Source organism: Cinclus cinclus, chromosome 16, assembly GCF_963662255.1.
Source record: "Cinclus cinclus chromosome 16, bCinCin1.1, whole genome shotgun sequence".
In the NCBI taxonomy this organism is placed as follows: domain Eukaryota; kingdom Metazoa; phylum Chordata; class Aves; order Passeriformes; family Cinclidae; genus Cinclus; species Cinclus cinclus.
This window is the reverse complement of record NC_085061.1, coordinates 9,040,121-9,067,655: the sequence shown is the minus strand read 5'-3', so window position 1 is coordinate 9,067,655 and position 27,535 is coordinate 9,040,121. Positions and strand designations below refer to the sequence as shown.

At 41.2% G+C, this 27,535-nt stretch overlaps 3 protein-coding genes across 3 annotated transcripts; all 3 read left to right on the top strand.

Annotated features, from left to right (window-relative positions):
- Nucleotides 1-1,082: 1,082 nt before the first annotated feature.
- On the top strand, nucleotides 1,083-5,722 carry RSL1D1 (ribosomal L1 domain containing 1). Its single transcript, XM_062503681.1, has 9 exons — nucleotides 1,083-1,130; nucleotides 1,242-1,381; nucleotides 2,076-2,214; nucleotides 2,820-2,968; nucleotides 3,111-3,212; nucleotides 3,788-3,881; nucleotides 3,963-4,091; nucleotides 4,826-5,032; nucleotides 5,286-5,722. Exons 1-9 carry the CDS (start codon nucleotides 1,095-1,097, stop codon nucleotides 5,628-5,630), a joined length of 1,341 nt encoding a protein of 446 aa, XP_062359665.1. The 5' UTR covers nucleotides 1,083-1,094; the 3' UTR covers nucleotides 5,631-5,722.
- Nucleotides 5,723-7,736: 2,014 nt separating this feature from the next.
- LOC134050335 (transmembrane protein 238-like) lies at nucleotides 7,737-8,126 on the top strand. The gene has a single exon (XM_062503344.1). The coding sequence runs from the start codon at nucleotides 7,737-7,739 to the stop codon at nucleotides 8,124-8,126; it is 390 nt and encodes a 129-aa protein (XP_062359328.1).
- A 5,769-nt stretch (nucleotides 8,127-13,895) lies between these two features.
- RRN3 (RRN3 homolog, RNA polymerase I transcription factor) lies at nucleotides 13,896-26,243 on the top strand. The gene is made up of 18 exons (XM_062503469.1): nucleotides 13,896-13,968; nucleotides 14,082-14,185; nucleotides 14,657-14,713; nucleotides 15,576-15,665; nucleotides 15,753-15,882; nucleotides 16,320-16,379; nucleotides 16,838-16,901; nucleotides 17,359-17,428; nucleotides 19,098-19,196; nucleotides 19,805-19,900; nucleotides 20,341-20,476; nucleotides 21,247-21,377; nucleotides 22,004-22,134; nucleotides 22,926-23,110; nucleotides 23,397-23,505; nucleotides 23,921-24,073; nucleotides 24,286-24,373; nucleotides 24,776-26,243. Exons 2-18 carry the CDS (start codon nucleotides 14,093-14,095, stop codon nucleotides 24,932-24,934), a joined length of 1,851 nt encoding a protein of 616 aa, XP_062359453.1. The 5' UTR covers nucleotides 13,896-13,968; nucleotides 14,082-14,092; the 3' UTR covers nucleotides 24,935-26,243.
- Nucleotides 26,244-27,535: the final 1,292 nt, after the last annotated feature.

Sequence of the window (27,535 nt, the reverse complement as noted above, 5' to 3'; positions counted from 1 at the left end):
AGGCAGCTTTGAAGGGCAAAGGAGCTCAGGAAATCTGGCAGCAGGTCTTTAAGGACATCACACAAACAGTTCCTCCTGGTACTCAGCAAAACAAGTAGATGTATCAGGAGACTGGCCTGGCTAAACAGGGAACATATGACATCACTCCAGTGCAAAAGGATAGAAATACAGGAAGTAAAATCAGGAATAGCCTTCAAAACAGGAATCTGAAGAACATGCTCAATTCTTCCTAAACATGATGGTGCGCTGGGTGGCCAACTAGATGGTTAACCACTGTTCAGATAACAAGGCTTGGAGGGCAAAGATAAGATCTTGTGCTCCACCCGAAGGCCAGTAACAAATGGAGTACTGCTGAGATTTATCCTGGGACGTGTTCTATTTAGTGTCCCTAACAGTGACCTGAAGCATGGTCCCATCAGGTTTGCAGGGGGCAACAAACTTGGGACCAATCATCACCTTCATGAGCAGAGGTACCTGGGCAGGCTGGAAAGACTCGGCAACACAAACCCGTCAATACTCAAAAAAGCAAATGCAAATCTGCATTTCGGAAGGAGCAACACAGATTGGGAAATGACTGGCTGGAGAACAGCTCTGCTGGAAAGCACCTAGGGCACAGCATGTTAAACACCAGCACCCCTGGAAGCAAAGGGGGCCAGCAGCATCCGGGGTTAGACCAGGACAGCACCATCAACAAAACAAGGCCAGTCGGACAAAACTTTTTCACCATGAGGACACGGTGGCAACAAGCCTAAGAAACCCGGCCTGACCTCCGGCTGGCCCTGGTGCTGAAGCGGGAGGACTGACAGCCTCCGGCACTCCGCTCCAAGCCCGGTCGCCCTAGACCCTGCTGAGACAAAGCCGCCTGCAAGCACGGGACGGGCCCACGGCATCCGGCAAACGCGGAGCACCCCTCCGGCGGGTTCGCCACCGCTGCAGCGCGCAGAAGCGGAAAGCACCGACGGCACCCCGAGCCCCAGAGCCGCCCATGAGACCTCCCCGCCCCTCCGAGCTGCCCCGCCCCGGACGGGCCCCGCCGTGCCCCGGAAAGCGGCGCGCACGCAGGCGCGGAGCCCGCACGTGGCCCCCGTGGCACCATGGCCGGCGGGAAGGAGCGCCTGGACCGTGCCCAGGTACGCGGGGAGCCGAGCGGGCGCTCCCGGGGGCTGCGGGGAGCCGAGCGGGCGGGAATGCGGCCGGGCTGGGCTTGACCTGCGGCTGCTGCCGCTGTGGTGCCGTTGCAGGTGAAGAAGGCGGTGGAGGCTCTCCTGGCTTTCGCCAGAACTAAGGCCAAGGGAGACGCGCTGCTCCTCAACGAGAGCGAGAGCATCCATCTTCTGGTGACGGTGTGGAAGGTCCCGCAGGCGGCGAAAGTAATCAGAATGTAAGACACTGATACCCGGCCGCATGGTTTACAGGGGTTGCTCGTATCCTTTGGCTTGGAGATTCTGAGCTAAAGGGGTTTGACTTCCACGGCCTTGTCCTGGAAGCTTCCATGCCATGACTAAGAACTGCCAGGTCAGAGCGCTATTTTACCCCTACTTTTGGTATAACTGGAAGCTGGGCTGTGCCAGCTTTTTTCACGGAGAATACCGATTCTGTTGGTTGCCAGTTACAGGGTGCCTTTCAGTCTTTAAGCTTTAGAAAATAGTTCACCTTCTTTGTCTTGACCCACCACCACGAAATCATTTGTAAGACTTCTTTCTGACCTGAATATGAATTAGAAATCTCTTTTTAAACTGTAGCTGCGCTATATTGAGAAAGCTTACATCCATGTGTGTCAGGGCCGTGCTGTTAGGAAGTTTTGTCTAATGCCTGGATGCAGCCATGGCATGCATGGAGGGTTCTCCTCCTGGGACCTGTGTGGCAAGGGCTGCTGACAGGAAAGAGCATTGCACTTTGTATCTGACTGGAACTGTGGTGTTCCATCACTGAGAATATTTAGTAGTTAACAGGGTCTAAATACAGGCACTTCTATGTGTTGTTAAAGGGTACTGATCTCCAGTGTAGTCCTAGTACTGGGAAAAACTTCTTTCTCGTATTAGATGTTCTTTATGCATCTCATATTCTCATTGTAGACCACTGCCCCATGGCATTCGACCAGAAACAACTGAGGTTTGCCTATTCACAAAGGATGAACCAAATTTATCAGCAGAACAGACTGAAAAGCTGTACAAGAAACTTCTACTCCAGAATGGGATCAGAAGTATTAGCCGGGTAAGGGAGGTCCCTGATGGTATAATACAGTACTGACCTTTCTTTCCTTGATACCACCAAAAAGAATACAAGTCGTTGTTCTTTGCTGTTTAATATTCTAATTCTCATTCACATTCCTTTGTAAGATTTTTTCTGACTACTTGAACTGTGCTGTTTCTAAAATGCGAAGTTTACTGTGAATAATTTCTTCAGTTTGAAACAAGATTTTTAGTAATCAGGTACAATTTCTAGATAAATGTTAAATACTTAGGTTGAGTAACCAACGGGGAAATTCACGTTTAAATACTTGCGCCTTTTGCAGCTGGATTGGATTGTTTATGTCTCCAGCAACAAAACTATAAAACAACTTTTGTTATATTTAACCTTGGTTTCGATGTTGTTCATGTACTCAAATTCTGTTTGGTGATGTGCAGTTACTATGCAAGAGATCCATATTGTCTGATTCTTTAAAACAGTAGGAAATTGATATTTTTTTATTGTCTTCAGTGTTCTAAAAGAATGCCTGTGATGGACTATCAGCTATGCAACTGTAATCTGTGCAGTTCTGAGAAGCATTTCAAGTTGCATTTTCGGCAGCAGGGACTAAACTGGTGCTTGTGTTGCAGATCATCTCATACAAAACCCTCAAAAAGGAATATAAAATGTTTGAAGCGAAGCGGCGCCTCCTGAACAGTTTTGATCTCTTTCTATCTGATGACCGAATCAGAAGGCTTTTGCCCTCCCATCTAGGAAAACACTTCTATGAAAGGAAAAAGTAGGTCTTTGAACTTTGGAAATCCATTCTTGCATTATCTTTTTAGAGATCAGATTCTTCTTAGTAATGGAGGAATTTGAATTTGCTTTCTTTTGGGTTTTTCAACTACTTCCTTTTTTACCCATCTCACTTTCTGTTTTAGGGCACCTTTATCTGTAAACCTGAAAGCCAAAGATCTTGCCAAGGAGCTAGAAAAACATATCCAAGGGACTACACTCCCAGTTAACAACAAAGGGTGCTGTTAGTAAGTACAAATAGATTAATACATCACTTGAAGGATGGTTCTACCTTAACTGTAGGAATTTTAAGTGAGTTATTTTTATTCACATATTAAAGAAATAAAAATAAGGGCCACCCTTCCAAATGGAGGACGTGTTGAGCCTTTACCTGTATAGTTAAATTAGTAGTTTTACTTAAGTTTTACTGTGAAGCTGAGGGATTTTGTCTCTTTCTCCTTTTACCTAAGAATTTTCCAGGCATCTGTCACTGGCAAAGAGCATTAATTTTAATCTAATTTAATAATATTTTTCTATTTCCAAATTACCCTATTCTAATAAGATTTTTTTTCATTCATTGTGTATCTGAAAGGATCTGAATAGGTAGAAATGCTTTGTAATGTCAGGCAGAAGTTGCATATCCAAATATGGAAAGATGAATACAGGTGAATCCCTTCTAACTGTTACCACAAAAGATATCTGCAACAGCCATCCCTCCTTTATGATAATTGCTTTTTGCATTTTTGGGTGTGCCTAAACTAAACAAGTAACTTGAAATAAATATATTTGCCCATATAGAATTATTATCCATCTCTTCTTTCAGTACAGCACGCATAGGTCATACTGGGATGAAAGTGGATGAGATACTTGAGAATATCATTGCAGCAGCAAAAGTGATTGATAACAAGTTACCAAAGGTACTGCTGATTGACTGCATTACAGGCAAACTGGTTCATACTTCAGCCTTATTTTTACATTATAGACTATTGTTTTTGCAGAAATGGAAAAATGTAAAAATTCTTCACCTCAAAACACTTAAATCGGTTGCACTTCCAATATTTACTGCAAATATCTCCAACCTGGATGAGCTTGACAAACAGCCTTCTCTAAAGAAAAAGGAAGTAAAGGTAACCAAAATTTCTTCAAACTTCACTTAAATTTAATCTGTACATTTAGGTCTAGTTCTTTGTCTTCCTTTTATGCGTTGTCATGTTTGGTTTAAATGCATTAGCAATTGATCCCAGGCTTTTATAGCTAAAACTGGTCAGCCATTCCTGCCTCAGGGCTTCAAATATTCAGTAATAATAATGAAATTATGGAAACTCCCTTACAGGTTTTAAAGCAAGCTGTAAATAAATGAAGTGTTTCTAGAACTAAACTCAAGGATTCATTCTTAGAACTTTGCTTCTATTGTTTATCCATATTTGCCTCTGAAAATACACTCATTAACATATATGTGAATTCAGATTATGCATCTGTTCTTTGTTGGTTAATCAGTGGCATCTGAATAATTCTTAAGCTCATATTGTGTTTATAGGGGGAGGTCATACTTGTTAAAAATAATAATTGGCTATTTCTTTGCCCTGAGTTCTGCTTATATTCATTTATCTAAAATTAATTTGGGCTGTGAATATTCAACTTTGAGACTATAATCTTGACATTACTGTAGTTGTGAGCTATTTGTAATAAACTTTCATATGCAGTGCATTTTTTTCATATTTTACATGTTGTTGATTAGTCCAGGTCTATTGAGTAAGAGTCTTTAATGTTGCTACACCATCTAATTTTTAACTATGTTTAAACAATTATTATACATTTAGAAATGGTACGGGGATTTGTATGAGATTCTGATTAATTCTAGAAAGCAAAACCCAAGAAAGTGAAGAAGACAGATAAAAAACTGAAGTCAAGTCAAGTCACTGTGACAACAGAAAACAAAGCTATGGCTGCTACCCAGGAGCCTGTGATAAAAGAAAAAGTAGAAGTAATCCAAGAACCAGGTGATTGTGATGATGAAGAAATTCCACAGCTGGTGCCTATACAAACAACGAGCTCAGCTGACGTGAAGGTAATTGTTGCTTAATATTGAGAAACTTGCATTTCTGTTAAAACAAAATATTTTGAACTGTTTAAATTGTTCATTGCTCCTTAGGGAGCAGTGTTAGGGGACAGTGATGTGTTAGCACACTTCAGTAGACTAGGGCACAGTCCAATTGAAAGTATTTGTCATTTGTAATGGTTTTCACTGATCCTTCTTCCTGAAGAACAGGAAGTATGTTTCTTGGGTGGAATGGTAACTTTTTTGTTTGTGTTAAATATAGAAAATGGAATCAAGTCCAGAAAAGGGTGACAGTTTGGGCAAGAAAACCAAAACACTCCTCGGTAAGAGAAATAAACAATCTCTGGTGGTGGAGAGTCCAAAATCAAAACCTGAGGCTCCAGAAGAGTGTGCAAACTTGCAGATGCCATCAAAAGTAAAGAAAGCCAAGCAGGTCAGCAAGCCAAAGGAAGGAATAAAAGAAAAAGACATGAAAAAGACTCCAAAAAAACCTGAAGCAAAGTCTTTTGCAACACCCAAAGCTGGCACGTCACTACAGTCAGCCAGGAAGTCTTCAAAAGCTCCGAAGCGGGCGCCCAAAAAGGCGCGCGTGCCGCAGTCAGCGTGAACGTTGTCTGTTGTAACACATTTTGTATCCTCATTCCCTGGTGTATTTTCAGTAAACAAATTTATTGATGAAGTAAAATACCTTCTTAGGAAATCTGATCATACAGTAGTTTGGTTTTTTTTTCACCAGTATCTGTAATGGTTCATTGGTTTTGTTCCAATTTACAAGCTGGTAAAAATAAATTCGCTGTCTTAATGGCCCCATCACCTTTTATCTTTTCCTGGCCCAAATCAAAAACACTCAAATTGTCAAGTGTCAAAGGACAGAGAGGGGTCTATCCCAGGGAAAAAAAGGCTGAGAAATATTTAATAAACTGTCTTTCTGAAACAAGAAGCATACATGCCTAGAGCAGCAATCTACATGTGCTTTTAAAGGTAAAAAAACTGCTACAGTTTTAAAAAAAATTGTTCAATATAATAAAGACAGGTGGACAGTGATTGGTGTTACTGCAGATATTTAAGTTAGCAGCCTGATACCAAGCCACACAATGTCATTTTTAGCTGTTTTTACCTAGGGCCTTTGTGAGTTTAAAAGGCACAAAGCAATTTTGCTTTAACCATATATATTTTACAACATCAACCAAGATCTTACCTTCAGTTTTGGGCTTTATTTCTGCTACCAGAACAGTTGAGAGTATTCCTGCAGGGTGGTCGCAGAACTGTTCTTCCATCTGAAAAAACCCAAAGTCTGTGTGAATTCCAGCTGTGCCAGCCTAGTGAACTTGTTCTGTTAAGGCATGAAAAATACATACTTCAACACTGAAAGGTGATATATTTGAAATTTTACAGAACTGCCCAGTTGTTCTCTGTATGACCACTTGTCTGTCCTTTGCAGAGTGAGAATATGAGGCAGATTTGCATTGAAAAGTCCTAGTGGTAAAAATTCCAAATAGGAAAAAGGTGGTAAGAGGCAAGACTAATCAACAGGAACTAACCAGCATAATTTGTCATTCAAAAAACCCTACCACAGCTCCTTTTTAGGGTATCCTATCAAGATATTGTCTACCTAGGAAGAAAGTGGTGCTAAATAAAATGTGGTAAACACTAATGAATATGAAAATGTTCTGTTTGATCTGTGGTGTCAACTTCTTTTGACCCTTTTCCAACACTAACTTTTTTGTAACTTTTCAACTATTTTGTGAACCAAAAGCTATGATAAGGAATTGAGTCTGTAATCCCAGTAAAACAGTAGCACTCACTGTCACTGGCTGAGTAGTCTTCCTCAGCAGCATCATTCTTTGCACACGATTTCTACAAAATTATGGAAGGTGCTATTAGGCCTGGTCATAGCTCCTGTTAGCTGGATGTTTCTAGTTACTGGAACACTGGCTTACATCATTAAATAAGGTGTTAGATATAAGGTCCTTGTGAGAGCAGGCACAGGAGATCCTACATCGAAATTCAGTTCTTGTGCTTGAGGACTTGGGAGTGTAAAAATATCAGGTCATTAACTAACCCAAGGGTGAACTAAAATATGTGTCTTGCCTTTTACATAATTGTTTTACTTACAGAATTTTACATCCTGTATTGACAACTTTTTCCTGCTTGTCAACCTGAACTTGTATTCCAGCTGCTCTTTTTAAGCTTCCTCAAGCACAGTTAAAGGAGTCTATGTGCATTTGTAGATGCACTTGAAACTGTCTTGCAAATCTCTGCTGTCTGCCACCGGCGTGCCTCTCCTTGCAGGTGTGGACATCAAAGGAGCGGATGTTCATCTGGGGACCGCTTTCCCGAAGCGCCTCCGTTCCAGGGTGCCCGAGGTGGCACCGCCTCAGCCGAGTGGCCCAGCCGTGCCCGGCTCACCGTGCACGGGAGCGGTACGAGCACTGCTCCCAGAGAGGCCTCAGCTCCCAAGCGCCATCGGTCGCTGCAGATCAACCTTCGAGTGCCGCCGCGGCGACCCGAGGGCTCGGCGGGGCCGTGAGGGCGGCGTGTGCCCACCTTCCCTCGGCGCAGCCCGGACGGGCCCTCAGGAGCGCGGGGGGCGCGGCCCGGGCGTCCCCTCAGGTGCGGGGGGCGTGTCCTGCACCTGCCCGCGGGTGGGAGGGCGCGGCCCGGCCCTGCCCTCAGGTGCGCGCGGCCCGAGGCGGCGGTGGCGCCGCTCCCGATGGCGGCCCCGGGCGGGCTGGGCCGCTGCGTAGCCGCCTTCTGGCTGGCGCTGGCCTTCGACGCGCTGGGGCTGGCGGTACTGCTGGCCGGAGTGTTCGCCGACGTGTTCTTCTCCGACCTGCTCATCTACGCGGGCGGCATCGGCATCTTCCTCAGCCTCGTCTGGTGGGTGTTCTGGTACGCGGGCAACCTGGAAGTGCCGCCCGAGGAGCTGCGGGACGACGTGGGGCTGTCGGCGCCCAAGGGCCGCGGGGACACGCTGCTGCGGCGGCTGGTGCACGGCTTCAGCCTCCGCCTCACGGCCGCGCTCGCCCCCGCCCGCCCCGCCGAGCTGGAGCTGCAGCGCGCCGGGGGCACCCGCGGCCGCCACGCCGAGCCCGGCAGGTGAGAGCGGCGACGGGACCCTGCGGGGACAGCGAGGGGAGGGCGGCTCTGAGCTGCGACCCTGCGTAGAGCTTGGGAGAGCTCTCTTCCCCGAGATTCGGGTTAACGCTTGCTGTGTTAAAACACCTGCCCGCAGCTGATGCTTCTTAAAATAAAAGTAGTGGGGAATCTCTCTCGGTTCAGGCGGTTAAAAAACGAGTGGGAAAGAGTGCACAGATGGGATTAGCAGGGAAGACACTTCCTGTAGCCGTCCGAGAACGGAAAAGGTGAGCAGGAGTGAAGCCCCAGCAGTGAGGTGGAGCTGGCATACAGAGAGTTGCTGCCGGAGAGCAGCACAGGAGCCGTGGCGTTCTGAGGTCCTCACAGCAACCAAATGGTGCCAGAAATGGCCATTAACCACTACCCCGCCCCAGCTTTGGGAAGGGAAGCCCCTTCGTTAGCATCAAGAAATGTTAGTTCATTGGAGAACAAGAAAAGTGAAATGCTGACTTGGACTTAACTTGGGGGCAGAGCTGTAGGTAAGAGGTTGAAACTCATAAATGCAATCATCAGTTAAACTGCTTGTCTTGAACCTCAGTCATCTAGAAAAGATGTGATAATATCCGATGTGTAAAGGAAGCGTCTAGGTCCTATTTCAAAGCATGGTTGAAGAGCATGACACTTTTCAAAATATCCCTACAGTGTTCATTTACGTGGCAAAAGTCAAGCTTCACTTCACTATGTAAAATCCTCTATTGGAGGAACTGTGAACACAGTTTTGTACTGTTTGAACAGTTCAAGGATTCTAAACATCTTGCTGTTCTGATTCACTGTTCAAGATCAGCTTTTCCCACTTCTCCTTGAAACTAAATTCTGAAGATACTGTGGATTTATAGAAAAGTTCATGTGGAAATAATCTGCTTTCATAAAAGCCATGAAATCTGAGAGGAAGTTTTAACAGTAGAGAGATGGGATATAGATATTTATTGCTTAATAGAAAACTTGTAGGAGGCAGGAAAGAACAGCAGCAATACAAATTTCAAAGATTGCTACTGCTCTTTAGTTTATTATTAACTACTCCTGCAATTAGAAAACAGGCTGTTGAAAATGAGTTATTCTATTTTCAGACCTCTGTTTTTCTGAAATGGGTCTAAAATTGGGAGGTCTGTATTTGCAGGGAAAGATTTTCATTTATAAATGACTATGCAGAACTATTCCATCTAAAGATCATGGCAATTGCAGGTATTGAACTCAGTAGATAATCTTCTATCTTTGTAGATGGATATGTATTCTGTTGTAATGAACACCTAGTAGTGAAAGTTATCCATTATTTTGAAATATTTCAAGTCTTATTCTTGATTGTAATTAGATTTATATGTCCTATAGGGACATATATATATATAGTGATTTAGTACAAGATATCCCAAGTAAATGTCAGCTTCTGTTGCTACAGCAAACAAACTACATTAATGGTAATTCAGAAGGAACCAAAACAGAGGGGGTTTACAGCAGTTATGTCTCATATTGGAACATAAAATCTATGGTTTTATTTGCAAGGTGAAAAAAAAAAAAAACGTAACAAATGGTTTCACCTTGAAAGATAATTTAGAGTTCCCTTTTGAAGTAAGTTAATCTAAAATACCTTAGAACTTCTTGTAAACAACAGTGTGAATCAATAATTCCTTGCTGATAGACCAAATCCTCTCCTCCCCATCAGGAGATATTTATGAACGTAACCAAACGAGTTAAACATGTTTGGGCAGGTATTGTCTGGATGAGGAGAAGAAACACCACCGCATACATTCAGAAACCAAAAAAAAAAAAAAGGAGCAAAAAACTCCCCCAGAACAAACAAACAAAAAACCCCAAATGCCTTCACTTTACTGACCATTTGGAAACCTTGAGCATTAAATTTTTGAAATTATGAAAGGAACCCTACAGGTTGTTCTGATTTCCCATCTTAGAAATGGAGAATAGAGTATCTCATTATATGGGATGCTTCTATTAAAGGAATACCAAGTAGATTAGGATCCTCAAGCCTGAAAAGAGATGCAGAATATAAAGTGTTCCAGAAGCCACTGTGGGAAAGGTATGAAGTGCATGCCTCCCAAGGTAAAGCAGGAACAAACAAACTGTCATGTGATATGTAACTGAAGTGTGGGATTACTTGACATGGGACAATGGGACAGATAAAAATGTACTGATTCAAAAATCCAAAGGACAAAGCAGAAGAGATGTAAAGATAATATGTTTGGCTCAGGAAGACCTGGGGCAGTCAGTGGCAGCTGAGATGATATCCTGAGGAGATATTACTTGTGTGCTATATTCTTATGCCTTCATTGAGACATCACACTTGGCCACTATTGGAGATAGGCTGGTGAGTTAATGGACCTTTCCTTCAGATCCCAGCTGGCTGTTAAACACGAGGAAAAGTACTTTTAAGATTGACTTTAAGTAACAGTTTAGTGTTATTTGGCCATTTGTTCTGAGACTATTTTGGAGTAACCTTTTCTTCATGTATTATCTTCAGGATCTGTTGAAGACACAACTATTGATGTTACTGCCCCAAAAAGTGGGGGAAATGCTGCAAATTATGGAAAGAGATTCCCTACTCAAAACAATAGGATTCTCTCATTGTGGAATAATTTCTGCAAGCATTGTGGACTCTCCATAAAATGGACACGTGGAGCCATATCTCTGCCAAACACACCTATTTCAGTGTTGGACTGGATATGCCTTGAAATGGTGAAAACGGATCCCAAAACATCTCTTTAAGTAGTGAGAGCTAAAAAATAATTTAACCTGATTCGCTGAAAAATCACTGCAGCTTGTCATATAGTTGGTTTTATTGTTTTGTTTTAATTATTATTATTTTAAGTAACCTGGAAGGTTTGGATAAAAAGCTCTTGCACAATGAAAAGCTCTTGCACTGTTTTTTTACCAAGGTCTGGAAGTTAAACTTACTGTGAATTTTTATAATGCCAGTGCAATACTTTTGTTTGTAAGGGTGCTTTTAAAATGTCTATATTAAACTGTTGATGCAAAGCTGCAAATGTAGTAGAAGAGGATCATAGTGTAAATACACAATTTACAGTGTCTCTTGTAAAGTTTCATTGTTATTTTGAAATAACCTGGAATCTGAGATTTTGTAAGTAGACAAATAACACCAGTGATGTTGGCATACAAGTGTGTTCTTTGTAGTTACAAATGATGTAATATGATGACTCTTGTAAGAGGCATTTTTAGTCCAGGGATGTTGGAAATTATTTTCTTAATGCCAAAGCATTTGAGGGAGTGAACATAACCAAAAGAAACCCTGTTGATTGACAAATACTCCAAGGCATTAACAACATTAAAATATTAACAAACAGTCCATGGAAAAATATTTATATTAATGCTAGTGATACCTAAAACTGTGCTAATGATAAAATTGTGTGGAGAAATTCCTCATGAGTTCTTCTGGTTTTGAACTAACACTAAGAGGTTGATGCCGCCATCAGCAAATACTGGTAGGTCTTAATGTACAATTTCAATGCACAATTGTTCTATGCCACACCTCATTGAATACCAGAGGTGGACTTAAGGAAAATATTTACTAAGAGCACTGTGGCTGTACTTCCTTGTGAACTCTTGAAATGTCTTTCAGCGTTTTCTTGTAAAATTACTGGAGTAACTTCTTTTCTATGCATATTCTCATTTTAAAATACTTTCCAAATACTCTATCTTTTTGCAAATTCAGAACACGAAACTTGAAGGTCTGCATTATCATTTATCCTTTACTATCTGCTGTTTTTAGAAGGTGTATACAATTTGTTTCCTCCTTTTAATGGAACTGCAATGTGACGCCACTGTGGTGTTACAATGGTCTGATGTAAAAAACCAAACAAGCTCCTCCCTTAAAACCTGTAGATCAGTTTTCATTTGCAAGATTTTTTTTTTCATTTAATTCTTCTGAATAGAGATGCTTTTTTTCTGATTCCACATCATTTCACTTATAAAGTGTATTATGAGATATGATGTTTAATAAGTGGAATGATTAGTAGCATCTATAAATTAAGCCAAAACTCATATATGTAGTTCACATATTTAGTCTGTGAAAACCAAAATTTTCTATTCAAGTGTTGCAATAATAATTACTAGAGTGAATTGAGCAGGCCTTTACATTCTTTGTATAGTATAATGTAATTGATCTTAAATCCAATATCAGTACTTAATGATTGTTGGATAAGATGGTAGCTAGAGTGCTCCATATAACAAAAGTTATGTGGAATTCCAACTAGTTTACTAGTATATATTTTAAAAATGAAATATAGGAGCTGATCCATCAGTTAAGGAAGATACTGAGCACAGAGAAGCACTAAAACATTAGAAGGTTACTGAGATGGTGAGTCCAAACAGTAAGAGAAAGTACTCGTGGTGGAGCAATAATAGCTGTTGTAAGTGTTGTAACTATTTTCCTTATGAAAATGTATCCAGTTACTGTTTCATGAAATCAATTTGGCTTCTAAATCCAAACAGAAACTGGGAATCATCTGCAGTTACATATTAACAAATATTTAACACTATTTTAGTTTCATGATATCCTTATCAGCTCTGCTCAATGCAGCACAAAGTCCATTCAAAGAACTTTTACATTGTTAACTGGAACGAAGCTCTTGGACATGTTTAGGACTGCTTATTGTTATGTGAACAGAGTTGTACAGCTAAAAGTAGAACTCCTCTAACCACTGAGGAAAGTCCCATGCATGCTTTTTAAAATCTTAGCCAAAATCACGAAGAACCAAACTAGTCCAGAAGGGTCGGTACAGGAGCCTTTTGCATCTAGTTAAGCCTTAAAACTAGTTCAAATGTCATCCTACATTCTGCTAAAGGAAAAAACGCCAGTCTCTAGCTGTTAACTATGTAGATGGATAAAATGCTTGTCAGACTTTAAGTGTGGACTGCACGTGTGTGTATACAATCTTTCGGGAGCAAAACCAGTTACTAGCTCCGAGACAGAAAAGTCCGTAACACATTTTGTTTCATGACTGGTGCTTTCATATAGACCCAGCCTACACAGGGAGGATGAAAACATCCAGACGTCTCACTTGAAGTTCCCGTGCCTCCGTTCTAGCAAATCCATTATTATTTCCTAGGGTCAAACTCCGCTTTGTTTAGAGCAGATTCTTGTCCCTCTTCAATCTCAATTAAGTTGCTCGCACCATTTAGTTTATCCCTTTAGTTGATAACCCAGGCTGGCCGTGCCCTTGGTGTCACGGCGGCTCCCACCGCTCACGGGGAGCTGCCCAAGGGGTCGAGGAGCGCTCGCTCGTCAACGATCCCGGGCCTGGGGATAAATCTGGATTTCTGCTCACGCACCCCGGGACGCTGGGAGCGCTACCAGGACTGTTAAAACCGAAACGGTGACGAGAGGAGAGCTTCCCGCTCGTCTTGCTCGCTTCGTCCCCGCTCACGGCCCCGCTCGGTGGAGCCGCCCGGCGGTCCCCGCTCACGGCCCCGCTCGGTGGAGCCGCCCGGCGGGCCCCGCTCACGGCCCCGCTCGGTGGAGCCGCCCGGCGGGCCCCGCTCACGGCCCCGCTCGGTGGAGCCGCCCGGCGGTCCCCGCTCACGGCCCCGCTCGGTGGAGCCGCCCGGCGGGCCCCGCTCACGGCCCCGCTCGGTGGAGCCGCCCGGCGGTCCCAGCCCACTGTTCCGCCCGGCGGTGCGAGGGGCGGTGCTGCCGGCGCGGTTTCCGCCCGGCCGCGCTGTTTCCGCCGGAGCGGCATGTGGCGGCGCGGGCGGCCGGGACGCGCCGGGCGCGGGGCGCGGCGCCGCGGGCCCCGGTAGCGGGGGCGCGGCCACAACCGCAGGGCAAAAGGGGGGCATCGGTGGGTGCTCTCGGGCGGGGAGCGGCGGCTCCTGCGGCTCTCCCTGCTGAGGAGGAGCTCCAGAGGAGCCCCGGGCCTCCGAGCGGTGCTCACGCGGCTTCCCCTCCCCGCAGGAGCCGTGACCATGCTGGGAGCCGGCGAGTTCATCAGCTCCCCGCCCAGGAAGACGGTGCGGTTCGGGGGGACCCTGACCGAGATCCTGCTGAAGTACGAAAAGGTGACTGCGGCTGCTCGGGGGCCTTCGCTGCGTCCGGGCTGCTGGTTTCTGGGGTCATTCCGAGGGAAAACTCGTTTCGCCTTACGCAAGACCGTGCCTGAAGGCTTAGGGAAAAAAATGAAAGGCGGCTGAACGTTGTAGGCTTGTGCCAGGCGGTATTGCTGTGCGAGTGAAAAGATTTCCCCCGTGAGTCAACCTGAGTGGCCGGTGAATGGAAAGCCTGGGTTATGCTAAAAAATGTGCACAGGGATCCAGCTGAGTCTGCAGGGGGAGCAGCTGAAAATGAGACCGCAGCCTCGACTGGCTTCTGAGACAGCACGCTGGTACTGCTGATTCAGCCTTCCTGAGCTGGCTGTCTTGTGTTCTTGATGTACCTGTTCAGCAGTAGTTGGTTGTTAAGATACATTGATGAAATCGGTAGTTTTTACTGAAGAAGAAAAAAAAGTAATTTATTTTTGTTTCCCCTACTAGGGTGACACCACAGATTTTGAGTTGTTAAAACATCAGCTGTCAGATCCAGACATAAAGGTAAGACTTTGATAGTTAGGGGGTCTGATGATTTAAAGTTCGTCTGTCTGAGTGTAATCACCAGACAAGTCATTCTGGTGCTTACACAAATCCTTTGCTTAAAACATTTAAATTGTATTTAACAGCTGTTTTTCCTTTGAGGAAACCATCAGAATTAAAACTCTAAATGGAAAAAAAAAGTCTATTTATAAACATAAGTACATGCAGGATCTTCATAATTGTTGTCTCATGTTTACTAACTCTGCTTTACCCTTTGAATCTGTCTTTGTTCCAGATACCATCATTTTAGGTCACTGATGCTTGATTATAGAGACACTTCTGTAGATCAGACTGTGGTTTCTGACTTTTATAGCCTTTAAGTTGCATCAAATTTTACCTTCTGTTCTCACTAAATCTGGTTTCATTAGGCAATAACATACATATGCACTTAGTAGTTATAACCCAGGTTAATACCCAGAAGTATTGTTTCACTCTTCTGTATAGCTATGAGTACCCACCACATTGGCTGTTTTGAGACTCGAATGTCCCTTCTGCTTAAACTAGAGCAAAAGCGAAAAGAAAATTATGATGAAATGCCATTTCTTTTTAATTCTTTTATGTTCTGCAAGAGGGAGGCTTCATTCCTTGCTCAGTCTGACTAAAGACTTCATGGCAGGCTGTTGGTTTAGGAGTTGGCATGAGTCTGTTCTGCATTCAAGAACTTTCATTGGTGAGGACACAAACAGAAAGAAATTCCTTCCATGTTAGTGTGAAAAAAATTTCTATTTACAGTCTTAATGTTTGAGTTCTAAGGATTTTATTTTCTGCTAATAGGTAGTACTGTTTATTGAAATAGTTACCTGTTTTTTCTGCTTATTTTAAGGATGCCCAGATCATTAATTGGCTGCATGAATTTCGAGCTTCTGTTGCATATTTGACCAAAGAGCTTGAACAACTAGTCAACATTTTGCTGGTAAATACCTGCTTGCTGCATGGGAAGACTAAGAGTTTACTACTCAAAACATCCTCCTTTGACATCTTGATCTTTGCTTACTTTTAGAAGCTGCCATGGCTGAGAAGGAGCCGAGAGGTAGTGGAAGAGTATCTGGGCTTTCTTGGCAATCTTGTGTCAGCACAAACAGTCCATCTCAGGCCGTGCCTCCGGATGATTGTGTCACAGTTTGTCCCCCGTAAGTTACTTCTCTCTAAATCTTCTTTGTTTGCTCATCAAAATCCCTAGATAGATAAGTTCTGTATAAATACAATCCATAACACAATTACTGGATTATTGAGATTTTTCATATTGATTGTGATTCAGATAGTTTTCTGTATCTACGTTTTAGAAGACACATTCTAGTTGATAATACAGATCCTGTTCTGGAGATACCTTGGAAATGAATGAACTGTATAATATTTTTACTACTAAAAGACCAAATGCTGAAGTGAGGATCATGCCAGATGTTCTCAAGAACTCCTGGTTCTGTAAATAAAACAGTCTTTAAGAAAGTCTTGTGGCTAATTTTGATGCTTTAGTCCTGGTGGAGACTGTTGTCCAGTGTGTTTGTTATTGAATTTGTTACCTATATGATTTATACAATTTTGATATAATATTCTCATTTTTTGCTAGCTCGAATAACCATCAGAGAAGATGATGTGGATATTTCAGATTCTGATGATGATGATGAAAGTGAGTATAAAGGAGATATATTTAGTGCTGCTGTAGTTGCCTTTACTAAGAAGGTATCCAGTGCATGTTGCTCCTTTTTTTACAAAATTAATTGAGTTGAATTTAAATATCAAGAAACATCCTTAAATTCCCAAGTTAAAGACTTTCTTAGTCAAATCAATGTTATGCTGACCCACTTTTTATTACTTTCAAACTGTTCCTGTTGGTGCAGCATCTGTAGGAATAGAATGCATAGGGAAACTTTCCTAGTCCTAGATTGTTTCAAAGCCAAAGGAAAGTTAGGAGTTGTTTGGTTTCTATTTTATTTACCTCAATGTACACCTGTCAAAAGAACATTTTGGCAAATGCAGTTTCATTGGAAATCTTTCCATTGTGTAGTTGATATGAACTGTTTTTACTGGTTCCTGATTTAGTTTTCTGTAACCAAGTGCGTAAGAATTCTTATCTTCTTTATCTAGACATTTCTGAAAACTTCGACACATGCCACAGAGCATTGCAAACTGTTGCAGGATATGTTCCTTCGTAAGTATAGAATCCCTTGGGTTTGTGTGCACTTTCCTTGCAGAATTAAAGCTTGTGAACTGATGGGGATTTTTCCTCTCTTAATTGGAAGTATAATTCTTCATTTCATTGCATGATTTTTCCCAGTATTCATTAACTGGTAGAATGCTTTATACAAACATGAAGTTTCTGTCAGGCATCAGCAGCTGAAAATGCTGTTAACAGAAATGGGAAGTAGGAAAAGTGGTGTTGATAGTAGCTTCTGTATTCTATATTCTATAGTGTTATTTGAAGTGGCTTCTAACAAGTGCATTGTGAAAGTTTGCCACTTATTATCTGTCCAGTGATCCTTGCCAAACCACATTTTATACAATTGCTTACCTTAAAATAAAGGCCCTATGAAATAAGCTTATTCCAGTTCAATATTTTGCAAACCTATAACTTTTAGATCTGATTTTGGGTTTTTAATTAATTATAGGACACCACAGTTTCTCATGCCGATACTTGTGGAATTCTTTCCCTTCATTAATAAATCAGAAAGAACTCTGGTAAGAGCTGTGACTATTTTTGTTGATTTGTTCACCTGTTTTTCTAAATGTATAAATGTTCTATGTAGTATTACGACTGATTTGATGGCAGTCAATGCAGATTTTTGAAGAATATTTTTATTTATATAATTACATAATACATAGGAACAATAACTGTTCATAGGGTTGTGTCTGTTTAGTGTAAGCCTGTCCAAGCATTCTGAGTTCCTTGTGCACAAGCACTGTGCTCATCTTTAATGACATCACCAGATATTTTTTCCACTGGTTAGCTTTCTTGATTGATGCACACCATTGATTAAGACACTCCTCCTTGATGAAGAGTCTCAGGTTGTGTTGTAAGGAGACTTTCTCATTTGTTATCAAACCTGGAAAGTCTTTGTCAGAGGAACAGGAGCTTTGATAAACCAACATGAGACAATGGACATTACAGGCAAAATCCAAATTGCCTGTAGACTAAAGCCCTAAGTTGTTTCATTACAGCTTTGGCATAGTATTTGTGTGCTGAAAAACAAGCTGGAAACCTTTGACAGGTTATGGCTGTTGTTTGATCTTTCTATTTACTTATTCTAACTTGATACGTTGGCACTTTACGTTACAAAAAGGCAAAGCCCTGCTCCTCTAGCTAAGTTCAGTTGAGGCTGTGTTTTGAACTCATCGAGTGCTGAAAAATCCTCAAAGTTCTTTATATTGCAAATCTTTAATATGTTTTCATTGTTGTTGTCTTAATCCAAATAACTTTAAGCACCAGCTCCCCATCTGTAAAATGGGGGATTAAAGCTCTTACATGGTGTTAGAAAATTTATTTTCTTAGAAGCTTGGTAAGGAACAAGATGTGAAGAAATGCAGAGCTGTTTTCAGGGCAAAGCTCAAATGAAGTGTAATAAGATATGGTCCATGCATTTTTGTTAAATATTTACAATTTATACCTTCTCATTAAACTTTCTCTATCCATTTTATGTACTGACCAAGCTTGTGAAAAAATGAGCAAGATGGCCTGTGGAAAAATCATATGTGCTCATGCAATTAAGGGTTGTGTTATAATGCTTATTCACAAATAGACTGTGTGTACTTAAATGTACCACTTTACCTGATTTTATGCAGTGACTTGACAGTTTTGCTTTATGAAAGTTGCAACGTTGTCTTTTGTACATAATTGTGTACACATAGATGGGCCCATGCATGCTCACAAAACTTGTCTGTTAAGTTGCTTGATTTGCAGTCAGAAGGACTGAAGAGGCATAGCTGTGCAATTTAGAGTTGCTGGTGATATATTATAATACTCTGAAATAAAGATTTTAATTTCAAGCATATATATATAGCTGGCATTAGATACAATGAAGCATATGCTTTCTTTTCCTAAAGAAAATTTAGACATAAACTCCTATGAAAATGAATAACTTTTCTTACAGAATCTTTACACTCTATCTAGAGGTAGTGGGGAAAATTTGCATGGAAATAGCAGATTAAGTAGTTAATGGTGACACAGCTTAACTACTGAAAGTTAATGTTTAGTTTCTACATTAATTTACTCTTGATTGAATACATTCTGTTTAAACCTATTTCTGGGTCTTTAGATAACAAATTAAGAAACTTGTTTTCTGGAAGTCCTTTGCAGAAATTTGACTTTCTGTTGACACTATTATTGATACCAGTTAATTTTGTGTTACAGGAATGTTATGTCCATAACCTGCTGCGAGTTACTGTGTATCTTCCAAGTCTGAGGCTTCAGATTCTGGAGCTTATTATTGAAAAGCTGCTGAAGTTGGATGTAAGTTTTTTCTGTGTTATCTTTTATGGAAGGTTGGCATTAAAATACATAGAGTAGGAAATGAAATATGCTTCAGTTTTAGACTTGACAAAAAATGCACTTGTGATTATGGGTATAAACCCAGCCAAATTTACACTTCATTCCCAGGATAAAGATGTTCCCACACCTGAAGGTAACTGTATGGTGTGTACTATTACACCCTGCCTGGAATCTCTGCCAGAATCCAGGTAACAATCTTGTGATTGGCACTAATATGCAGAGAATATGCTTCCCTTTGTGTGGTTGATTGGTTGTGTCATCTCTTTGAAGTAAAAGGATTATGGTCCTAAAAAAATTCAGGAGTCCTAAAAAAAAAAGCACTCTAAATTGAGCATGGCTTTTTGCCTCACTTTGTATCAGTCTGGGGAGAGCTTATGCTGGTGAATACTCAGAAAGTTGGATTGTACATTCATATATGCCATTCCTTTTTAAAGTGTTTATTTAGTCCAGGACAAAATCTAGTCAAGAACTTACTCATGCTGTCATGTCTTTTATAGAAATAATAAAAACCCCAATTTCATAATATTGTAATGGTTTTGTAGAAATTAATTTCTTGTTTGCAACTGTAGGTTAGCACTCCACAGCAAGATATTGAAGATGCTGAAGAAGCTGCTAATAACTCTGCTAGCGAGGAAAAATCTACAGAGGAGGGACTTTTTGACATGGTTGGTTATCCTGTTCTATTAAATTTTTTAAGTACAATTTATCACTTCTGAGGTGGCTGTGAACTAAGTATAGAAATTCATTATTACTTTGTTGTTAACTGCAGTGCACACTGCTCTTGAAACCTGAAGAGCTGACAAATGATTAATGTGTTCTCAGATATTGACTTTATTCATGTAAATGCCCAGTGTTAACAGCCAGCAAATCAAATTAATTATGTAAAAACACAAGCATCTGTGCAATACAGGGAGTTAAAGAATTTGTGGTACTTGGCTTAGTGTGCAAAAATTTGCTTATACTGTATAACGAGATAGTGCTTTGTTAAAAAAAAGAAGAGGAAACTAGCACATTGCTGACAGACAAATGTAGTTTCACTTTTCCTGTAATTGCGGTCTCTGTGATTTGTGTTTTTAAAAGCTGCATGTGCCATTTTATCTACCAGGAGGAAGATGAAGACAGAAAAGGAAACAAAGTTGTCTCTCCCAGTACTGAGAGAATGGCCCATCCACTTGCAGAGCGCCTGGACATCCTGATGACCATCCTGTTTTCCTACATTAAAGATGTTTGTCATGTGGATGGTGAGAACACTTGATCTATAACCAAATTTGTTGTTTTGTTAACAAGTAAGAAACACATAAGAGGAGTTCTTGCTTTCTGTACTGCAAATTAGAGCAGAACTCTATGTCATTAGCAGGCTGTAGTCCACATGCCTACCTCTGCCCAGGTACCATTAGGACTTTAGAGGTTTAATCTTCACTTGGAGACATTCTGATTCCATTAATATGATACTGTATCAAAACTGTAGCAGGATATAAATGTTTATATCATTTGCTCTACCTGAGTGTCGGAATTATGGATCCTTTCAACATCACAAGGACTAGAAGTAGATCAAAACAAGCAGACACATCAATGAATTGGCTTTGTTACAGGAGAAAAAAGAAGAAAGAAATATCTTTCACTGTTACATACCAGGGGTTTGAATTCCTTAGATTTATATATTTAAAACAATATTTAGAAACCATTCTGCTGTATCTTCTCCACATAAGTCAGGTGATTTATTTCTTCTTTTCTTGCTGTTCTGAGCTAACACATTATTGCAAAGTTTGCATATCTAGCAGCTTTATATGTGTACACTCACACAGAGACATTCTTCATTTACACCACCTTAAAAAGCAGTAGAATTGAACACCTGGATTTTTAGATGTCACATAAACTGAGAAGTCATGTTGACAGTTTTTCTTTATATATTTCTTACTGGCATAGAAAGATATAAATACCACTTCTGCAGCATGAGGGCAGGATAAAACCCCTGAAATGGCTCATTTTGTTCTGTTTCTTTGTTGTGTAGGTAAGCTTGACCTCAGCAACACAAAGGATTTGTATCGGGATCTGGTTTCTGTTTTTGACAAGCTCATTTTACCAACCCATGCTTCATGTCATGTACAGTATTTCATGTTCTACATCTGTAGCTTTAAATTGGTGAGTTTTTGCTGCTTTTTTCGGTTTTAAAATGCAGTTTCCTGTGTCATTTCTGCATCCTTGTTTATTTTTTTCAAAACAGTTTTCTCTGCTGTAATTCTACTCTGAAGATAGCAAGTACCTCAGGATTCATTAGTATCTTTGCTTTCTTCTCTGTTACTCCTTTCTTTTTCTTTATGGTTGCTTTTCCAATGTTGTTCATAAACCACTTAAAGATGGAATCTTAGCAAGTGTGAAGGAACTAACTTGGTTAAAACTGGTGTCTGTGACAAGAATCAGTTGGACTCTAGCACCTAAGACATGGGATGTGAATTTCTTCAGCATCCCAAACCTATCACAAAGATGCTGTATGTTAGCTCTTTGATTTGAAAATTGTGTCTGCTGTTTGTTGTTCCCCCACCCCTCTATTTTCCCATCTCTCTCAACAAACTGTTGTTCTTTCTTTTACAACTGAATATAGAAAAAAACACAGAAATGAGTGCTCTTCATGTGTAGGAGTGGTTATTTACTGCAGTTCTAGGTAGATTTTTGTAATGGTTTGGTTATGGAGATTACGGGAATTGAATATTAGGTATCTGTTCCTTAAACAGCGTCATCTCACAATTTCTATGTATCTTTTTTCTCAGGGGTTGGCTGAAGCATTTTTAGACCATCTTTGGAAGAAACTGCAGGATCCAAACAATCCTTCAGTAATTAGGCAGACTGCTGGGAGTTATATTGGCAGCTTCTTGGCAAGAGCTAAATTTATTCCCATTGTGTAAGTTGTTTTCATACATGAGCAGAACCAAACAATTCATGCTACTGTGGAGCCTAAGTAGAGAATTGGTCTTCTATTCCCACTGCTTTGTCAGTAAGCCTGAATCAAGAGTCTTGTTTGTCCTTTCAACAATACTGATTCAGTATTGTCTTGAAGTTTCCAGGAAAGTTTGCACATACAGGATGCACACTGATGAGTGTTGAGGTTCATGACTTGCTGTTTAGGGCTGCACTTGCCAAGAAGTGCTGAGCATGGGTAGGTTGTGCTGGCTTCAAGAGGTCATGGATGCCCAGTGTATCTGATATTTTTAGTACCCAATGTTAGGCACTTTATGCAGGCTCTGGAACAGGGGAATCATTTGTTCTAGCATTTTGATAGAGAAGACTTAAAATGTCTTCCTTTTTTATGTGTACATTCTATATTTTTGTGCCGTTCAGAGTGGGTGTGGTGACTTTAACATTGGAGTTAGTTGGGTATTGGAATTATGTGGTGGACATGGGATGCATTGCTCTGCACTACCTGTAGCCAAGCATTCTGGTTGTTTACTGTGTGTTCATGAATCCATCTCTTCTGGCATCCTGTCCTTTCACTGACTGGGGTTTTCAGTGCTGATTGATGCATTTTATGCAGAGATAAAGGAGAAAGCTAGTAACAGAATAATTTTTTTAGAAAGAGATTTTTCAATTGATGTTTTTATAACCACTGAGATTCTTTAATATTTGTTTGACATCTTTTCTACACCATTTCAAGTGTTATTTTTATACTTCCTCTTTTTTCTCTCTGCACTACAGTACAGTGAAAGCATGTCTGGATCTTCTGGTGAACTGGTTACATAAATACATTGATAATCAGGATACAGGAGCTAATGCCTACTGTGATGTAGCTCTCCATGGGCCATTCTATTCTACATGCCAGGCAGTGTTCTACACACTTATTTTCCGTCATAAACAACTTTTGGATGGAAATTTAAGGAAAGGTGAGTATATTAGGTTTGAAGGGATTCATTAGAAGCTTTACTGTTGCTATGTTTTATGGTAGTCAATTCAGTCAAGTATCTGATGGCAGATTTATGTTGTTGTGCTCTAAATGAAGTGGCTTGTGCACATGTTAGGGCCAGAGAATGGGGCCACTGTGGGAATGCCCCAGTATGTGCTTCTGTGGTGGTGTGCAGACTGCAGGCATGTCACATTGGAAATTCTTAGAAACTAAGTTCCGTTTATATGATATCTAACTTATATTTGCCAATTGTTCTTATTTTGAAGGCCTGTCATATCTGCAGAGTTTAAATTTTGAGCGCGTTGTAATGTGTCAGCTAAACCCCCTGAAGATTTGTATCCCTTCTGTTGTCAACTTGTTTGCTGCCATTACCAGGTACCTGCTCATTTACTTCAGTTTCAGCTTGGTACAGATTTTGTGTATATCTAAAACCAGCACAGGGTTTTGTTAGGCACAGTATTGACTATTACCTGAGACATAACACTGCCCATATTCCAGGTATGTAAAGTTTATTCCTGGGTTTCAATGGAATCATCCACTCCTATTAAATTGATTGCTCTGTACTGGAGCCAGTGTGGTTGTACTTGAAATAAAGTTTATAGGAGCTTAGAGGAAGAGAACAGATTCCTTACCTTGTGACCATCTTGCAAACTCCATATATGAGCTGGAAAATGGAAGATAGAAGTGATATTTGTTGCAAAATAACTTTGTGTTTTCATACCATCCACTTGAAAATCTTGCTTTGGGTTTGCTAGAAGTGCTTATCTTTTCTTTATTCCCTTTTTTAAAGGAAATACCAGTTAGTGTTCTGCTACACGATTATTGAGAGGAACAACAGGCAGTTCATCCCCGTTGTGCGGAGCGGCACCGGGGGTGACCTTGTGCAGACCTGCACCAACCCCCTCGACAGCTTCTTCCCCTTTGACCCCTACATACTTAAAAGGTAGAGTTGAAAAGTGAACAACTCCTTTGTGCCTTCTAGAAAATGATGAATACAACTGTAGGAAACTGTCAGTGTTTCTGCTGTTTGTTTTCCTCCCTGATCCTTTGTACCTTTCATATTCCGCATTTTAACTCGATTGTCAGAGGTTTAAATTAAAATGTACCCCTACTGTGAATACAACAACTCATTCTGTGCTTTGTTTCCTCTCTCAGATCAAAGAAGACCATCGATCCTATGTATCAGTTCTGGGAAGAGCTGAGTGCTGAAGATCTTGAGAATCTGAAGAAACCCATTAAAAAGGTAATCTTCCCTGATCCAAACACAGTTCAGCTATCATCTGCTTTCATTGCAGAATATTTTTAAGTAGATAAGAGTACATTATACATTTAAAGGAAACTGTGACTGAAATTTGGAAGCTTTAGAAATTGATCCTTCTTGCCTTGAGAACACTTTTCCCTTTTTTGCAGTACAGGAGCCATATGAAAGCTTTATGAATGTGCTCAGAAAGTGGATATGATGATGTCACTGGGAAATCCACCCTGTAGATGTGATTTAGGTCCCATATTTCATAATCAGAGTACATCTAATTCTCTTACCATTCCAACTGGTTGTGACAATCAGAGTGTAAATACAGGTCTCTATTAAGATTTGGCAGTATCTTCCTGCTCTCACTGAAATTTTGAAACTTTGAAATTTTTGCAGGGTTCTTCTGAAGATGAAGATGATGACTTCTTGAAAGGAGAAACTCCTCAAAATGATGGTGTAGTTGAAATTGCACCAAATTCTTATGAGTCAAACACACGGAGCCCTGTGAGCAGCATTGGCTCTCCTGCAGACTGTTACGTGCCGTACCCACTGTGACACTGAAAACCAGAATGGAAAAGGTTGAAAATTGTGTGCAATGTTTTACTCTGGAAAGAGACCTGAGCTCAACTTTCCAAACTGGCAAATGTTTAAGTAACTACATTTAAGAAAAAATACTTTTTCTTATTCATCAGATTTCTACAGATATGTTATAGTAAAGTTATATGTTGCTAGAAAAGCTTAGAGAATAAATAGGGTGATATTTTACAAATTTCACATTGAAATGTTTTTATGACATAGAAGGGTTTTTTTTTTAATAGTTTTGTCCGACTTCAAAACTTCGTTTACTAATGTTTCCCTACAAGGTTTTAAATATCAGGAGTGAAATTCTGGTGTTTCTTCCTGCAGATTTGTGTGGGGGCCAGAATTCCACTGTCAGTGTTGTGACTCTGATGACTCTTCTTGAGCTGGTTTCAAAGGAATGGTGTAATCTCTCAATAGGCAGGGCATGAATCCAGTCTGGCAGTGGCTCTTCCACACACAATTCTTCAGCTTTTCTTGTCTGTAGAACTGTACTTGGTGAAGCCACTTGCTAGTGGGAAGTGTACTGAGACAGAAAGCATTATCCCTCTGTAAATCTGTAGCTGACACACACCTTTCCCAGCTAGGAAGGTCCTAGACATATAAAAGTGATGGTTGTTGGAAGTGTTGAAAATGAGGGAGTAGCTGAATGTATTATTTGTAGATAGTTTTCTTTGGGTGCTTGTGAAGTGCTCCAAGACAGGTATTTATTTGCCAGGTTTGAAGTTTATATGTGAATGCTGAGAATAGGAAAAAAAAATAATCTTCCCTTACGGAAAGGATGTGATGGTGTCAGTGGTCTCCTTGTGTTGTCCATGTGTCTGTCAGTCAGTGTAGAGTTTCTCTACAGATGTTTCTTGTCTTCTTTTCATGGTTGCTGGTTTTTGGAGTTTGAGTAAGAATATTAGCAATGGGAAAAAAATAAATGTTATTCATGTTAACATTTAGTTGAAAATTTTATGTATTTGAGACTAAACTCTTAATTTCCCTTCTTTAGAATCTGAACTTTGAGGCTTTCAAGACGTTTTTCTTTGGAGCCAATAAAGTTCGATGCAAACAGTGCAATTCTTAACATCCTTGAGAAAACAACATCTCTATGTAACTGAGGTGGCCTCTGTGTAGCCTGACTTCTCAGAGTTGGGGTGTTCATTCTGACAGACTTCAGAAATGAGTTTTGGGGATGACACTGCAAAGTGCATCAGTGGATTCTTCATTGTATAAACTGAGATGTTTTGGTTTTAATTGTAGTCTTCTTTTTTGTCAGTCCTGAGTAATAAACAATAGATTTCCCTCTGAAATAATTGTATTTTTTCCTGGCACGGAAGATCAGATCAACAGCAAGGAAAACATCCTTTCATAGGTGCTTTTCAGACAGTACTTCCAAAATGAGGGTGTGTAAAACTATAAAAAAATCCCAGAAAGTGTGATGTGCAGACATTGAACTAGTTGTCTGTGCTGAAGTTACAGTTTTGTTTAAGTGTTTCTGGAACCTTTGGTGTGACAGCTCTGGTTTGCATAGTGTAATTGCAGGCAGATGTGCTGACAAGTGCTGGTGTTTTGCTAAAGAGATTTTGCAAATACCAACAGCTGTGAGAGGAATGCTCATCCCGAGCTACAATTTTGTCTCACATGAGAAATGCAATGTATCTTGAAGAAAACATTTATTCTGCTATAGAACCATAAAGTCATAGATTGGCTTGGGTGGGAAGGGACCTTAAAGATCACATTGTTCCAACCACCCTGTCACTGGCAGATCACCTTCCACTAGACCAGTTTGCTCAGAGCCCAGCCCAGCCCGGCCTGGGACACTTCCACGATCAGTTGATTCTGTGAGGATGGCTGGAAAGGCTGAGCTGGGGTCCTGGGAATTTCCTGTCTCTGGCCTGGGGGCACTCCGGGTGCCTGGCTGTCCACATTCCCTGCAGGGTGAATTAACTACGCTGCTACCGTGGTTGTTTCTCTTAGTGTCTTCCACAGACAACGGGAGGAAAAAAAACTGGTCTTTGGGATTGTCTGAAAGTCCTTGTTGTGGCTGCTGGGGCAGAAGATGGTGATGTGAGGACTGGCCTCTTCTCCTAGCACCCAGTGATAGGACAAGGGGGTGTAATCTTAAACGGTGCCAGGGGAGGTTTATGATGGACACTGGGAATGATTTCTTCACAGAAAGGGTAATTAGACATTAATCCAGGTGGATGGTGAAGTCACCGCTCCTGAAGGCATTTAATGAAAGGCTGGACGTGGTACTCAGTGCCGTGGTACAGTAGATACAGTTGCATGCGTTTGGAGGATTCGATGATCTCAGAGTTGTTAATAATTCAGTGATTTGTAAATTTGTGGCTTTATGACTGTTACTATTTCATACCACAATTTACGGCTGCCCCGCAGTGGCGGGACAATCTGCGAGGTTACCGTGTTAAAATCGTCGGGCGGCCCGAGCGCGTTTCCGTCAGCGGCGGGGCCGGTTCGCCGTGCCCGGCCCAGCCCCGGGCGGGCGGTGCCGCGGCCGCGCTTTCCCAGCGCCCCGCGCGGCCCGGCCCGGCCCGGCCCGGCTTGCTCTGCTCTGGTCTGGTCTGGTCT

What these genes read in the sequence shown, in the direction of transcription:
- LOC134050335 (XM_062503344.1), top strand. Translation starts at nt 7,737, where the DNA reads ATGGCGGCCCCGGGCGGGCTGGGCCGCTGCGTAGCCGCCTTCTGGCTG.
- RSL1D1 (XM_062503681.1), top strand. Translation starts at nt 1,095, where the DNA reads ATGGCCGGCGGGAAGGAGCGCCTGGACCGTGCCCAG. An exon ending in AGCGCCTGGACCGTGCCCAG is followed by an intron (nt 1,131 to 1,241) that starts GTACGCGGGGAG and finishes GTGCCGTTGCAG; the next exon opens with GTGAAGAAGGCGGTGGAGGC. An exon ending in CGAGCTCAGCTGACGTGAAG is followed by an intron (nt 5,033 to 5,285) that starts GTAATTGTTGCT and finishes TGTTAAATATAG; the next exon opens with AAAATGGAATCAAGTCCAGA.
- RRN3 (XM_062503469.1), top strand. Translation starts at nt 14,093, where the DNA reads ATGCTGGGAGCCGGCGAGTTCATCAGCTCCCCGCCCAGGAAGACGGTG. An exon ending in AGATGTTTGTCATGTGGATG is followed by an intron (nt 20,477 to 21,246) that starts GTGAGAACACTT and finishes TTTGTTGTGTAG; the next exon opens with GTAAGCTTGACCTCAGCAAC. An exon ending in GCTAAATTTATTCCCATTGT is followed by an intron (nt 22,135 to 22,925) that starts GTAAGTTGTTTT and finishes TCTGCACTACAG; the next exon opens with TACAGTGAAAGCATGTCTGG.